Source organism: Nyctereutes procyonoides, unplaced genomic scaffold (assembly GCF_905146905.1).
Source record: "Nyctereutes procyonoides isolate TBG_1078 unplaced genomic scaffold, NYPRO_anot_genome, whole genome shotgun sequence".
NCBI lineage: Eukaryota > Metazoa > Chordata > Mammalia > Carnivora > Canidae > Nyctereutes > Nyctereutes procyonoides.
In genome coordinates, this window is record NW_026575032.1 from 11,038,950 (window position 1) to 11,053,816 (window position 14,867).

The 14,867-nt window shown below is 48.3% G+C and overlaps 1 protein-coding gene across 3 annotated transcripts in view; it reads left to right on the top strand.

The window, feature by feature from the left end:
• The first annotated feature begins 7,836 nt into the window (after positions 1-7,836).
• PCDH10 (protocadherin 10) overlaps positions 7,837-14,867 on the top strand; it is a 61,083-nt gene continuing 54,052 nt past the window's right edge. For all 3 annotated transcript variants that reach the window (XM_055316936.1, XM_055316938.1, XM_055316937.1), the window contains exons 1-3: positions 7,837-11,461; positions 13,209-13,267; positions 13,858-13,964. In XM_055316936.1, coding sequence (XP_055172911.1) covers positions 8,819-11,461; positions 13,209-13,267; positions 13,858-13,964 — 2,809 coding nt within the window. In that variant the 5' untranslated portion in view covers positions 7,837-8,818. The remainder of the gene's footprint in view (positions 11,462-13,208; positions 13,268-13,857; positions 13,965-14,867) is intronic.

The window sequence follows — 14,867 nt, forward strand, 5'->3', positions numbered from 1 at the left end:
TAAAACACAGTTAGGAATAAAGGTCATTATTGATTTTTATGCTTTGGTGCCTAATTAAAATTTTGTTAGTTTAATCTTCTTTATTATTTGCATCCAATCTTCAAATTTATATTACAATTCCCCATAAAACAGAAACCACGTGGAATTGTTTTTGCACCTCAAAGTAAATATTTTAGTTTGTGTTCCATAAGGGAAATAAAACCACTAGGAATCAATGCCAATTATTCTTAATAAGTGTCTTATTTAAAGACACCTCATTCAAAACATCTCGCTATAATAATATTTAACATTTTTTGAGAGTCTACCATGAGCCAAGAATTTTACAGAGAGTATTTTAGTTAAGCCTCACAATGACTCAACAAGGTCAATATATACCATCATACTTTAACAGATGTTCAGCATGTTTGACACACTGACAGTTTCAAAGGAGTTAAGTAATGTGTCCAAATTCAGATATTTTGAGAAGCAGGGATTTGAGCCCAATTTGGCTTAATTCTCAAGTTTATGTTCTTCATAATTTACTGATGTTTCATTGCTTGCCACAGTTGGGTGCTGTTAGAGATGAGTAAGACATAGAACCTATCCTGTAGGGCTTACATCACACATACTCTCAGTGGCTGGATACAGTTAGTTTCTTCTAAAAGAAACATGATATTCTCCTCCGTCAATACTTATTATCACCATAATAATACATATTTTACTTACAGTGGGTAATTAAGTTTCCATAATCATCTTCCTTTGATTATTTCTTTCTGTATTAAAATTGTTTTAAAGTTGATTACTTCCATTTTCTGCTGGCACAAAATTGTCAAATAAATTTGTTCAACTTCGAAATTTCAAGTTAAAACAATCTTTTCCAAGCAACACTGAACAAATGAGTATAAAGTGAGAGCTGAAATTTCACGTGAGTATAACAGTTTTCCTTTTAAATCAAAGACCAGTTCAGAAATATACACAAAATAAGAACTAATATTTGCATTGTATCAAGTTGATAAACTGCTTGGGTTTTTTTCCAGCTTTTCACAAACTCTGATAAACTAAGGCAATACTTCTGGGACCGTTGATCCACATTGTACTTTTCAGGACTGGATAAAGCAGAGACAGCTTCCTTTTGGACATGTTTGTTGTATCAATTTCCATTTTCAGTCATTAAAACCTACAATTCCCATGTCAGGCGCTTCTACATGAGAAAGAGATGACTGCTATAAACCATTCAGTCTAGTAAGAAAACATAATCAAGCTTGGGTTCCCCGACAATCCACACACACGTGTACTCACACACACACACACACACACACACACACAAAATTAAAAAAAACTCCTCCTTAAATTAATTTATGAATCTCTCCATAGCTCAACTCAATATATTAGCCATTTTGCCTAGAATAGAAAACCAGTACTCTTGTCTGTACAAAATCTGGACGAACCCCACCTCTAAATCAGCTCTTTTTTTGTTTGTTTGTTTGTTTGTTTGTTTTACCTCTTAAGTAAATCTAACTCAAACTAGAAAAATATCATGGTGCAGGAAAGCAAGCCTCCACATGAGCATCAAAAGGCCTGCATATGAATTTTGTATTAGTTTTGTGAGTTACTTAAATTCTGAACATCCTTAGTATCTTTACCTTATAATGTTGAAATGATAATACCTAGAGACCTGGAGAGAGATTTGATAACTTATGTTAGAATGCTTGGAATACACTGGATGTTTAAAAGTCAATAATCAGTTTCCTCTAAAACAAAACAAACAAAACAAAAAGTCTAATAAAATATTTGCCGTTTTACAGTATAGCACTGCTAGACCCATTTAAATAAGACATCGTGAAAATCAAGTTTCTAACACAAAGAATTATACCAACTAGGCAGGCAGTCAAACTGAAATAGATAATTCTTTTATTGAAGTATCTATTTACTGTTCACTATTGTAATTCCAATTACTAATTACTAGTGCAATTCTCAAGTTACATTTGATATTCTTTGCATGGTGTCTGTCTCCAATAACATTTCTGAACTCTTCAGAAAATAATGCTATGGCTTGTAACCCTAATCACAATTTGGATAATCTCATTTTGTATTCATAAACTCAAGGGGCTTCCCCTTAAGAAAACAATTTATACTTGCCAAACACTAGCATTATGCTGACTGTATCATTGTCAGATAAGAAGCAAATACACTGGGGAGGAAAAAACACCGACTTCTAGACACCTTTCTTCTTACTTATATAAATTTAATCAGGGCTTGCAATTAATTTTTGAAATTGTTCTAAATCGATCTTAATGTTCAAACCTTCATTTCTACCTCTGGGCCCCAACAGTAAAACCCGCATATCACTCATGTTAGCAAAGCAGCTTGCCTTTTAAATGTGATGTCTTGTAGTTCTTATTTACAATCCTAATCACATCATTGATTTCAGTAAACTTTCAGTAAGAGTGATTATTAATGCTGTCAAAAGCAGAACCTGTGATTCAATTTTTTTTCTTTTCCTTTTTTTTTTTTTTATAAACCTAGATAATTAAGATCAAGCCTGATAATATAGCTCTGGAAGCCCCAGAATTAGGGGCTTTGGAATTAGGAGTTTCCTGTGCTTGAGTATGTAATACAGCAGAGACACTGCCTTCACTTAAAATTCTACCCACACCCTAAAATACTTATATAAGCTACAAATGGTTAAATAAAAGTGCTAGGAGTAGTCACTCATCATAACACAGAAGTGACTACACTTTTTTTTTTTCCAGAGTCAAAAAACAACCACCACATAAAATTTTATCTGACTGATTTTTTTTCCCCTGTAATTTAAGACAGCCATAAGATCTATTCTGTCTACTAAGGCCAAAATAAAACTAATGTATATGACCTTTTTACTAACTCAGGGGTGTCTTCAACACACTAAAGGATTAAACAATGTTCTGGAAAAATAGATTAGACAAATATGAAGAAGGTAAGAGATATTTTGGAGAAATCTGATTTTTCAATATCAAAAGCAATGAAGGGAAAAGTTAAGATGAAATCACATATTTTTTTTTATTTTCAGAGAAAGAGGTCATGATAGAATAAAGATTGTCATTCTAAATTAGATCTACTTATTTGCATTCTGAAAGAAGGTGTGGAAGGAAACAGAAGTTTCCAAAGGTCTATTTATCACCCAAAGACACAATATGTGAAGGAGCTGCCTAGAAAGTTAGTATGTTCAATGTTCACTCCCCCCATACTCAGGAAATATATATATTTGGAACCCATATCAGACACCATTGCCTAATTTAAAAATATTCCTGGACCTCTATTGATCAATATCTCTTATAGAAAGGATGAGAAGCATCTGAACTGAAACAGTATTATTAGAAAATGATATCGTGAGCATTAGGATGTATAATTCATGTTGCTTTCATTTGCTCAGACCATTGTAAAAATCCATAAATCATTTTCTTCTTCATGTATTGCTTAAGTGCAATTTGTCATTTTGCATTAGAGGGCTGCTTCAGCTCATCAGTGCTTTTAATTCACTGTTTAGAGTTTAACAAAATGCTGGCCCCGTCTGATAACTGAAAGACACTGAAATGTGAAGCCGCACCAATATTAACTAGGTTAAACAAAATGGAGAAGAACATTTCTACTTGGAATATCAGGTAATGCTTTAATGGAATATCCAGTATTCCCAGTTCCCAAAACATGGATTAGTTTGCTCTCTGTTGAGTTCAGAGCACAGTCTCTAAAGAGTTCCCTTTAACTAAAAATGTTAGTATATATACAACTAAAAATGGATAGATAGCACATGCTATAAATCTTTTCTAGAAACTGTAGTCAACATTCTCTCTCTAAATAGAGGAACAAAGACTAACACAGTGTCTGTGCCATTGTCTCCAAAGCCCTGCCTTCCCACCTCTTAGGTTACACTACTACGAATAAACCGATTTCATGGACACCCATAAGAGATGCAGTACAGTCCGGGTCCTCTGAGTTTGCTCTCTGCACTGGGAATGACAAACGTCAGGAACCATCTAGCTCAATCCTGGCCGAGTCTGGTGTTTGAAAGACTTTTTATTGACAATTTAATTTTTTTCTTCCATTTCTTAAAAAAAAAAAAAAATCTCTCAAAGCTCTGGGCACACTGCAATAATAAGAGGATTTAGAAACAAATTGCTTTCAAGTCAAGTTAAATCACTGCAAACACTCATTTATCCAAACGGCTGGTTAACAAACTTGTTTCCCTCCCGCCTTTTCCAGAAAAGGGTTAGGGAAGAAAGCAACCCTGGTACCTAGTTTCAAAGTTTGGAACCATGTATATAAAAAATGCATTTGTGGGATCCTTAACGCTCCCTCCCAACCCCATTTTTTTGCTGTAATTTAGAAACCGATGAAACACGCGCCTGTGCATTATCAATCTCATACACCAACCAGGACTTTTATGAAAACTGATTTGGGTACACCCCTTGAATTAGCAAGGACTGCTTTCCCCTTCTGATTTAGGATGCAATTTGGCCCAGATGGTTGCTCCCCTGGACGGGGAGTAGGATTGTGTTCTCTAGGTACTGGGGCTCCCTTCCCGGCCCAGGACCTGGGGGTGCAGGGTGGGATGCAGTATCACAGGATAACTCTGGATTTCAAAGAGGTCTTGAACCCAGCTACCAAGGCTCTTGTTTATGCAAACCTGGCCTCACTAAATTCCAGGGTCCACCGAAGGGAATGCAAAAGGAAAAGGAATTAAGAGGCGTTTGGTTTTTTGTTTTTTTAAGGCTTTTGTGGGTGACAGGGTGGGGCTGTTTAAAGGTGCCAGGGTAAGGTGGCAGAGGCGGCTGTGACTGCCCTGAACGGAAGGCTCTGGCTGCCCTGGCTGCAGCTCGCTAGGGGAGGGGGCCGGGATCCGGGCTCGGGGCTCGGGGCTGCTCCCCGGGCAGAGGACCTCGTCTCACCCCGAGGGTCCCGGGCAGCCGCAGGGGCCAGAAGCCAGGGACGCGAGACCCCGGGGGCCCCCCCCCGGCCGGCGTGGGCGGCGCGGACACAGGCCTGGGCGACCCAGGAAAGGCTGCAGAGCCCCCAACAGGCGAACCCAGCTGAGGGAAAGCTGGAGCCTTCTCCGCCTTGCCCTATGCCGCTGCCGCCGCTAGGAGACGCCTGCAACCCACGTTTGCATTTGCAGAGAGCGTCCCCGGCTCCAGCACGACTGGACCCCCCAAAAAAAAAAAAAAAAAAAAAAAAAAAAGCAGCAGCTCCAGTGTTACAGTGGATGTAGTGATTATTTACAGGCCAATCTGGCCATCTCTCCACGCCCTCGTCCCCAGCCTCTGGAAGCTCCACGGCTCCCAGCGAACCGCCCCAAGTCGGCTCAAACTTCACGTGCCTTCCGACCGCACCAACCCCCTCCCCCGGGTTCCGGATCTGCATTGTCATTCAGCCCCCGCGTCTCTCACACGCAAACACGCGTGCACACGCGCGCACACACAAGTGTTTCCAAACGTATAAAGGAGAAAAAAAAAAAAAACATTAGAACATTACCGTCATTTACAAAAAAAAAAAAAAAAATGCTCCAGGATTCTGATGAGTCAGCTGGAAGAGCTCAAGATTTTTCATTTCAATCCCGCAGATCTGAGAGAAAAAAAAGGGGGGGTGGGGGGGGCGGAGGGAGAAGTAGGGATGCAATGCCTGCCGTTATTAATATTCAGATACAGTATGATCTCCTTTGCATTGATCCACAGGTCCTTTTTGTAAACTGCCGCCCCCTTCTCGGCAGCAGACGCGAGGCTGAAATCATTGCAACTGCAGCGGTTTTCTGTTGGGCAATTTGCTGCAGCTGAGAAAGGATTAGCCATTTTTGCAGGCATCTCTCCCTCTGACCGCTCCAAGGCGGGCCCCGTGTCCATGAAGGAGCCTGGGGGGGGTGGGGGGGTGGGGGTGGGGGTGGGGCGCCCCGGCCCCGGACGCGCGCTCGCGGGGCGCACGGAGCCCTGCCTCGCTCTGCAGTCCCGCGCGTGGACACGCGCTCTCCTGACGCCCCCGCCGCGGACACAGGCCGACGTACCTCGGGGCGGGGAAGGGGCTCTCCTTTCCTCGCAGGTTGTGGCGGTGTCACTCTCGGGTCATCCATTAGCGGGAAGCCGCAGGGGACCGTTCTGTACTGTGGTATAAGATGAACACTGAACAAGGGGGGGGGGCAGCTTTAGGGGATAAACAAACAACCCCCAGCAGCCCATTAATGAGTATTAAAAACTAATATATACATATGCTTTAAAAATGCTTTTTTTTTTCTTGGATAATTGACAATCATCTCCGTCTCTAACATTAAAGAGTTCGCGCTGTATTTTAACTTCAGGAGAACGGGATGCATCTGCCCCCGCGTCGGGGAGGCAGGCAGTGGGCCCCGAGAGCTGGCCAAGCGCATCCTTGGAGATCAGCGTGTGTGTGTGTGTGTGTGTGTGTGTGTGTGTGTGTGTGTGCGCGCGCGCTGCGGGGCTCCGTGGGGGCTGGCACAGACCTGTGCGCCGGGCCCAGGAGGATGGATGCGGGCACCCTTAGGTGTGCAAGCGCCTTCGCCGAGAGCCGCAGCGGCACAGACCCGCGCCCCTGCCCGCCCACTCACGCTCACCCCTGCGCGAGTTCTCAGCGGTGCAGCCGCTCTCCTCCAGCGGTCTTGCCTCAAACTGGGCAACGACCCACGGGCGCCCCGGTTTACTCGGGGTGGGGGTGGGGTGGAGAGAGGGATCTCCAAATGTCAGAAAAAGAAAAAAAAAAGAAAAGAAAAAAAGCAGAAAATAGCCCTCCCGGTTTTGTAGGGGAGGAGGAGGGGCGGGGAGAGGGATCTCCAAATGTCAGGGGGGGGGGGAAGCAGAAAATAACCTGAGAGCGCCCCGGTTTTGTAGGGGGGGGTGGAGCGGGAGAGGGATCTCCAAATGTCAAAAAAAAAAAAAAAAAAAGCAGAAAATAGCCTGAGAGCGCCTTGCAGCGCTGCACTCGGCCGGGCGAGGCGCAGGGACATCCGGGGCGCCTTGCAGCGCCCAGCGATGCTCGGCTGCCTGCGAGCCGGTCATTGATCGGGGCGCTCGCAGCTCCAACTAGCCCCCCCCCCCAGGGAATTGATCTATTTGGTAAGAGCGTGTGTGCACAGACACTGAGCAAGTCCAACGCGTCCGCACCTCCATCGCAGCTGCCGGCCCACATCTGGCGTGAACCCCTCGGCTTCTCAGGACCCACCTCCGCCCCACGCTCCCACCGCTTCACCCTCACGCTTAGTTTTACACAATCCACCTTATATCCCTTAAAAAAGAAAAAAAGAGAAAGAGAGAGAGAAAAAAAAAAAAGGATGTCCAACCCATCGCTGCCAGAGTCCCTTAATCAGGTAACCCCTTGCAGGCAGTTAGTGGCCTCTCTGCAACTTTCCCCCTTCCCCGTGATTTATTTCCACGATCGGTAGTAAAGGAAAATACCTTAAAGGAAAAAGAATGTTAGCGTCATTGGAAACCCCGCTCCGGAGAGAGGATGCCGCTGCTGTTGCTATTATGTTCTCGCATTTGCTGATGCAAACGGGGGAGCCTCTGTCTATTCCCTCTCCGTTTACCTGCGGCTGGGGACTGGGAACTTTCCGCGGCACAGTCCCCAGCCCGCGCCTCGGGACCTGCCGGGCTGTTCTCGCTCTCACACTCACACTCACCCCGGCCTCCCGCCCCGGCCCGGGTTGCGTCCCGCCCCCTCCCGGCTGCCGAGTGACGCGCCTGCCTGACAGCCGGGCTGGCCAATTGGCGGCGGCCCGGTGGGTGGTGCTCCTCCGCGATTGGTTGGCAGATCGAGGGCGCTGCGCAAAAACAGAAAAGCGGAGCGCTCGGAGCTCAGAAACTGCCAGCCGAGATCACAGGCTCTGGGGCTGAAGCCGGAGGAGGGAAAGGACTGGAAGGAAGAGAGAGAGAGAGAGAGAGAGAGGGAGAGAGAGGGAGAGAGAGGGAGAGGAGGAGACAGGTTAGAGAGAAAGAGGCTTGGGAAGAAAACAGCAGGAAAGAAACTGCTCATCACTCTTAGAGAGAGGCAAAGGATGCTGGAGAGGAGCGCAGAGAGGGGCAAAACTCTGAAAGCCAAAACGTACCAATAGAGCGAAAAGAGGAGGAAAATGCCAAGAAGAACATGCATCCGGAGAAATGAAGAGAATGAAAGTTTTATGCTGCAGAGCCGTTCTGTGTTTTTCCGGCACAAAATTCTCTCGCTGTTTTTAAGCCCTTTTGCATTTGCCAGCCGTTGACATTGAGGCATGTTCAGCGGTGCCGGCTGCATCTCCTCTTCCTTCTCCTCTTCCTCTTCATCTTCCTCCTCCTCCTCCTCCTCCACCTCCTCCTCCTCCTCCTCCTTCTCCCTCTCCTCCTCCTCCTCCTCCTCCTTTTCCTCCTCCTCCTTCTTCTCCTCCCATCAGCAAGAAGACAAACCGAGGACAGTCTTGAAATATCGAAATTTCCTCCTTGGGATTTGCCAGCGCCGCGTTGCGCCAAGACTGTCGGAATAAAGGACGCTGACTATTGTATTATTATTTTATTAATTGGTCAGTGGGAAGATTACAGATGAGGAAAGGGGACGCCTGTCACCCTTCCTGCGCTAAGATTGAAAAATGAGGCTGAATTGGGGGAAGCCCTAAAATGAAGCAAAAGGAATAAGATTTTTTAAGGACAGAAAAGCCACAGGAACACCCCCCCTCCTCCCATACACACACACACACACACACACACACACAGGGCACTTTTATTTGTATTTTTTTTTTTTTTTAGATTTTTTTTTTTCTTTTTCCGTGGTGGTGGGGGAGGTGATTGGGTGGCTGACTGGCTGCGGGAAGCTGCTTCCTTTCCCTTTGGAGATGATTGTGCTATTATTCTTTGCCTTGCTCTGGATGGTGGAAGGAGTCTTTTCCCAGCTTCACTACACAGTGCAGGAGGAGCAGGAACATGGCACTTTCGTGGGGAATATCGCTGAAGATCTGGGCTTGGACATTACAAAACTTTCAGCTCGCAGGTTTCAAACGGTGCCCAACTCGCGGACCCCTTACTTGGACCTCAACCTGGAGACCGGGGTGCTGTACGTGAACGAGAAGATTGACCGCGAGCAGATCTGCAAGCAGAGCCCCTCCTGCGTCCTGCACCTGGAGGTCTTCCTGGAGAACCCCCTCGAGCTGTTCCGGGTGGAGATCGAAGTGCTGGACATCAACGACAACCCCCCCTCCTTCCCGGAGCCGGACCTGACGGTGGAGATCTCGGAGAGCGCCACGCCGGGCACCCGCTTCCCCCTGGAGAGCGCGTTCGACCCAGACGTGGGCACCAACTCGTTGCGCGACTACGAGATCACCCCCAACAGCTACTTCTCGCTGGACGTGCAGACCCAGGGGGATGGCAACCGGTTCGCGGAGCTGGTGCTGGAGAAGCCGCTGGACCGCGAGCAGCAAGCGGTGCACCGCTACGTGCTGACCGCGGTGGACGGGGGAGGAGGAGGAGGGGGAGGCGGAGGAGGAGGAGGAGGAGAAGGAGGAGGAGGGGGAGGGGGCCTGCCCCCCCAACAGCAGCGCACCGGCACTGCCCTACTCACCATCCGAGTGCTGGACTCCAACGACAACGTGCCCGCCTTCGACCAACCCGTCTACACTGTGTCCCTGCCGGAGAACTCGCCGCCGGGCACGCTCGTGATCCAGCTCAACGCCACAGACCCAGACGAGGGACAGAACGGCGAGGTGGTGTATTCCTTCAGCAGCCACATCTCGCCCCGGGCGCGGGAGCTCTTCGGACTGTCCCCGCGCACCGGGCGGCTGGAGGTGAGCGGCGAGCTGGACTACGAGGAGAGCCCGGTGTACCAGGTGTACGTGCAGGCCAAGGACCTGGGCCCCAACGCCGTGCCCGCGCACTGCAAGGTGCTGGTGCGGGTCCTGGATGCCAACGACAACGCGCCCGAGATCAGCTTCAGCACCGTGAAGGAGGCGGTGAGCGAGGGCGCGGCGCCCGGCACGGTGGTGGCCCTGTTCAGCGTGACCGACCGCGACTCGGAGGAGAACGGGCAGGTGCAGTGCGAGCTGCTGGGGGACGTGCCGTTCCGCCTCAAGTCCTCCTTCAAGAACTACTACACGATCGTGACCGAGGCCCCGCTGGACCGCGAGGCCGGGGACTCCTACACCCTGACGGTGGTGGCGCGGGACCGGGGCGAGCCGGCGCTCTCCACCAGCAAGTCCATCCAGGTGCAGGTGGCGGACGTGAACGACAACGCCCCGCGGTTCAGCCAGCCGGTCTACGACGTGTATGTGACCGAGAACAACGTGCCCGGCGCCTACATCTACGCCGTGAGCGCCACGGACCGCGACGAGGGCGCCAACGCCCAGCTCGCCTACTCCATCCTCGAGTGCCAGATCCAGGGCATGAGCGTCTTCACCTACGTGTCCATCAACTCCGAGAACGGCTACCTGTACGCGCTGCGCTCCTTCGACTACGAGCAGCTCAAGGACTTCAGCTTCCAGGTGGAGGCGCGGGACGCGGGCAGCCCGCAGGCCCTGGCCGGGAACGCCACGGTCAACATCCTCATCGTGGACCAGAACGACAACGCACCTGCCATCGTGGCGCCCCTGCCCGGGCGCAACGGGACCCCCGCGCGCGAGGCGCTGCCGCGGTCGGCGGAGCCGGGCTACCTGCTGACCCGCGTGGCCGCGGTGGACGCGGACGACGGCGAGAACGCCCGGCTCACCTACAGCATCGTGCGGGGCAACGACATGAACCTGTTCCGCATGGACTGGCGCACCGGGGAGCTCCGCACCGCGCGCCGCGTGCCGGCCAAGCGCGACCCCCAGCGGCCCTACGAGCTGGTGATCGAGGTGCGCGACCACGGGCAGCCGCCCCTGTCGTCCACGGCCACGCTCGTGGTGCAGCTGGTGGACGGCGCCGTGGAGCCCCCCGGCGGGGGCGGGGGCGGCGGCGGGGGCCCCGGGGAGCACCAGCGCCCCAGCCGCTCCGGCGGCGCGGACACCTCGCTGGACCTCACCCTCATCCTCATCATCGCGCTGGGCTCCGTGTCCTTCGTGTTCCTGCTGGCCATGATCGTGCTCGCCGTGCGTTGCCAGAAAGAGAAGAAGCTCAACATCTACACGTGCCTGGCCAGCGACTGCTGCCTCTGCTGCTGCTGCTGCGGCGGCGGCGGCTCCGCCTGCTGCGGCCGCCAGGCCCGGGCGCGCAAGAAGAAACTCAGCAAGTCGGACATCATGCTGGTGCAGAGCTCCAACGTCCCCAGCAACCCGGCGCAGGTGCCCGTGGAGGAGGCGGGGGGCTTCGGCTCCCACCACCACACCCAGAACTACTGCTACCAGGTCTGCTTGACCCCCGAGTCCGCCAAGACCGACCTGATGTTCCTGAAGCCCTGCAGCCCCTCGCGGAGCGCGGACACTGAGCACAACCCCTGTGGGGCCATCGTCACCGGCTACACAGACCAGCAGCCCGACATCATCTCCAACGGGAGCATTTTGTCCAACGAGGTAAGGCTGAAGCGAAAGGACCACCATCTCTCATCTCCTCCATCCGAAAGCCTCCTCTAGCCCGGCCCTTGTATCTCTGGTGCACTGTGTATTTATGCTTAGGATACTCACTTATTTGTATCTCTGTGGGGGGGGCGGGGGGCGGGGGGGAGGCTGTCCCCCACCCCTTCGTCTGTAACCTAAACTTGGTGTCGTCCCTGATCTCCTGCGCTCCACCCCTCCCTCCACATTGACTTTTCATTCCCTCCCCTTCCCCCTCCCCCCTCCCTCCCTTGGTGCTTTGCCACCTTGGACCTTCCCTCTTCCCTCTGGCATCCTTCCTTTAAAGTCCTAACCCCTTCTCAAAAAAAAAAAAAAAAAAAAAAAAAAAAAAGAAAGAAATCTGAAAGTTGGAGGGAAAAGTGCGCGGGAGGCAGGGGGTGGAGGGGGGGAGCGAGGGAAATGCGGATGGAGGGACTTTCGGGCCCTTGGCAAAGGTCTTCCCGCTCTTTGCGTTTGTCCCAGGCACTAATAAAGTTAATTCTGTTCGCTTTGTTTATCGATGCTTTGAGTCGCGTGTAACAGTAAGCTGTAGATCGTTTGACTTTGCACAGCTGTCTAAACTCGAATGCATGTTTTAGTGAATAAGTTATCAGATCCTTGTCCTCCGACCTCGGGTTGCAGAAAAGGCTTCCGTTCTGCTCTGGACAGCATTTACAGCCGCCCTGGAAGCCCAACGCCCACACAGTGTGAATTTGAATGAAGTTGCTTTGGCACAGACCCCTGTAAGCGTAAACTAACTAACGGAAGGCTTAAACAATTGTGACCTTAAATATATATATATATATATATATACCTTCTAGCTGATCCTCACCTTTTGCCACTGTTCTGGGTAAATCGCTGCTGTTGGCTTTCTTCCTCGAAGAATTTGGCTTGTCGATTCTGATCTCTTTTTAAAAGATGGGGAAGTGGCAAAGTTGGAAGGAGGGAGGGAGGGAGGGAGGGAGGGAGGGAGGGAGGGAGGGAGGGGGAGAACACAGGTGATTTGTGTACAAGAGAGTTGGGGCCAGAAGAGGTGTGTGGATGGTGGACGGTGGACGCTGGGGAGGAGAGTGCACAGGGCGTTTTGGAGGGGGAAAGGTATGGGGGTCGGGGGGGGGGGGAGTGTGGATGATGAATTCCTTTCTCGGCAGGTTATTTTATTTATTTGAGTCTTAGAGATTATTAACTGACTTTCATGAATATTTGTACAGCTCATTTGTATCTTAAGCACATTTTGAAAATAAACAACAAAATAATTCCATAAAATATCCAAACTTTTTGCTTATTGAGCGTGCTGTTTTTTCTTGTGTCAACCAGTATGCACCTAAACACTTTTTTAGGCCACTGAAGGAAAGACTGCAGAGTATACCTAGGTTGACTCTGTTAGGGACAGTAGTTTATGAGCCCTAGCTATGAGGTCATTTGCATTCTCTCCTTAAACACACACACACACACACACACACACACACGTTTAAAATTGGCTTTTTATTTTTGCAATTTTTTTTTTTTTTTTTTTTACCCCTTTACTGAAAATCTAGACCGAGGTGTCTCTGGATATCTCCCTCCCCTTACCCAGCAGTCACTAGGCTGAGGCCTTAGGGCAGCTTGCAAATGCATAAAACCGTACACAATTACCTAAACTAGACTCAATTCCTAACCTCCGAAGAGGACTGCTAGTTAAGCCCTTAGCATTCAAATGCTCTTGATTTATTTATTTTCTTTCTAGACTAAACACCAGCGAGCAGAGCTCAGCTATCTAGTTGACAGACCTCGCCGAGTTAACAGGTATGGACTCTTTTTTTATCCCCCCTAGCTTGGTGTATGGACAAGTTTACTACCTATTAAAGTTAGAAATTAGACGTATCATCCAATATTAGAATAGAAGATGTATGAAAGCATCTCCAGCTAGGGCAGACCATAAATACTGTTTATGTTGGGGTTCCTGGACAATACATTAGAAATATGGGTGTCTTTCATCTATATACAACTTACTGAATATATTTGAATATTTTATCAATTTATACTCTTTACACTACTTCTGATAGCCTCCCTGTTCCAAGGGTCTATATACTCTATACTATATACTATATACTAAATACTCTATATTTTATGACAATGATATAAACATACGCGTGGCTCTCCTCACAGAATAATGACTAAACGTGACGTGCCTTAAAGGCTCCTACTGACTTCTTTGCTCAGTTGTAAAGAGTTAGGCTGTAAGGTGATGAAAACTAGCTTTTCTGCAGAAATAAAGGCCACTGTGAGAGGTCTGTGAATCTGCAGCTCCATTGGTGACCATGTGGTGGCAGAAGAATGTTTTCTGTGTTTCTTCACCTTTTTTTATTCTAATATTCACGTTTTTGTACTTCTAGTTCTGCATTCCAGGAAGCCGACATAGTAAGCTCTAAGGACAGTGGTCATGGAGACAGTGAACAGGGAGATAGTGATCATGATGCCACCAACCGCGGCCAGTCAGCTGGTAAGTGTGCTCAAAGGGCAATGCTGACTTTTATAGTTTGCTGCTGCTGCTGTTGTTGTTGTTGTTTTCAAAGTCAATCTAGAAAGAGTGATGTCCTAGGTATTTTTTTGTAGGGTTAATGTTGGTAAGTCCACACCAGGAATATGGTGTCATTCTATGTTGATAATTACGTAGTCAAAGAGGATTCTAAAAATGCCCCTTTGGGTACAGTTAGAGACTTACTGTGAAATACGTTAGAACATGAGCTTATTTGTTCCTTATGTGATGTTCTTTCATGCAACTATATTGAAATTCAAAAACCTATAGATTTCTCACCTGGTCCAGGCCTCAGTCTTCAGTCAATGAAGGTATTATTAGACTTGTTTATGGATGAGGTAACTGAAGATGAATGAAATTGATTGACCTGCACAAAGTCACAGAGAATAAGTGGATGATTGGGAACTAGAATCCAGATTTCTTCCCTTTCGAGAGCAATGCATTTTGCAAGCCACTGAGTATTGAATGAGAGAAGGAATGGTGATTAAAAGTCATGAACAGGCTGACAGCAGGATCTCCAATGCTGGGTTGGTAGGCTTCGGTCCATTAGTAAATATTGGATAATGTGTATTTTCTCAAGCATCCGAGGCTTCCTCATATTTTCCTTGCGGCCCATGACCTGTCAAAATTTGAACCCCGTGCTTATTCGTATGTGAGGTTAATGATGCCTGCCGATAGGGTTGCAATGTGATACATAGATTTTTACATTGCTTATTTATTTTAGTTTACTTTTTTCCTCTATGGATTTAACCGTGAAGTTTTATAGGGTGCTGATAACTCAATTTCCTAATTCTTAAAGAAAAACACTTTGAAAAATAAAATATATGCCTTATGATACTGAAAATGATTTCATAACGGTTGGATTTT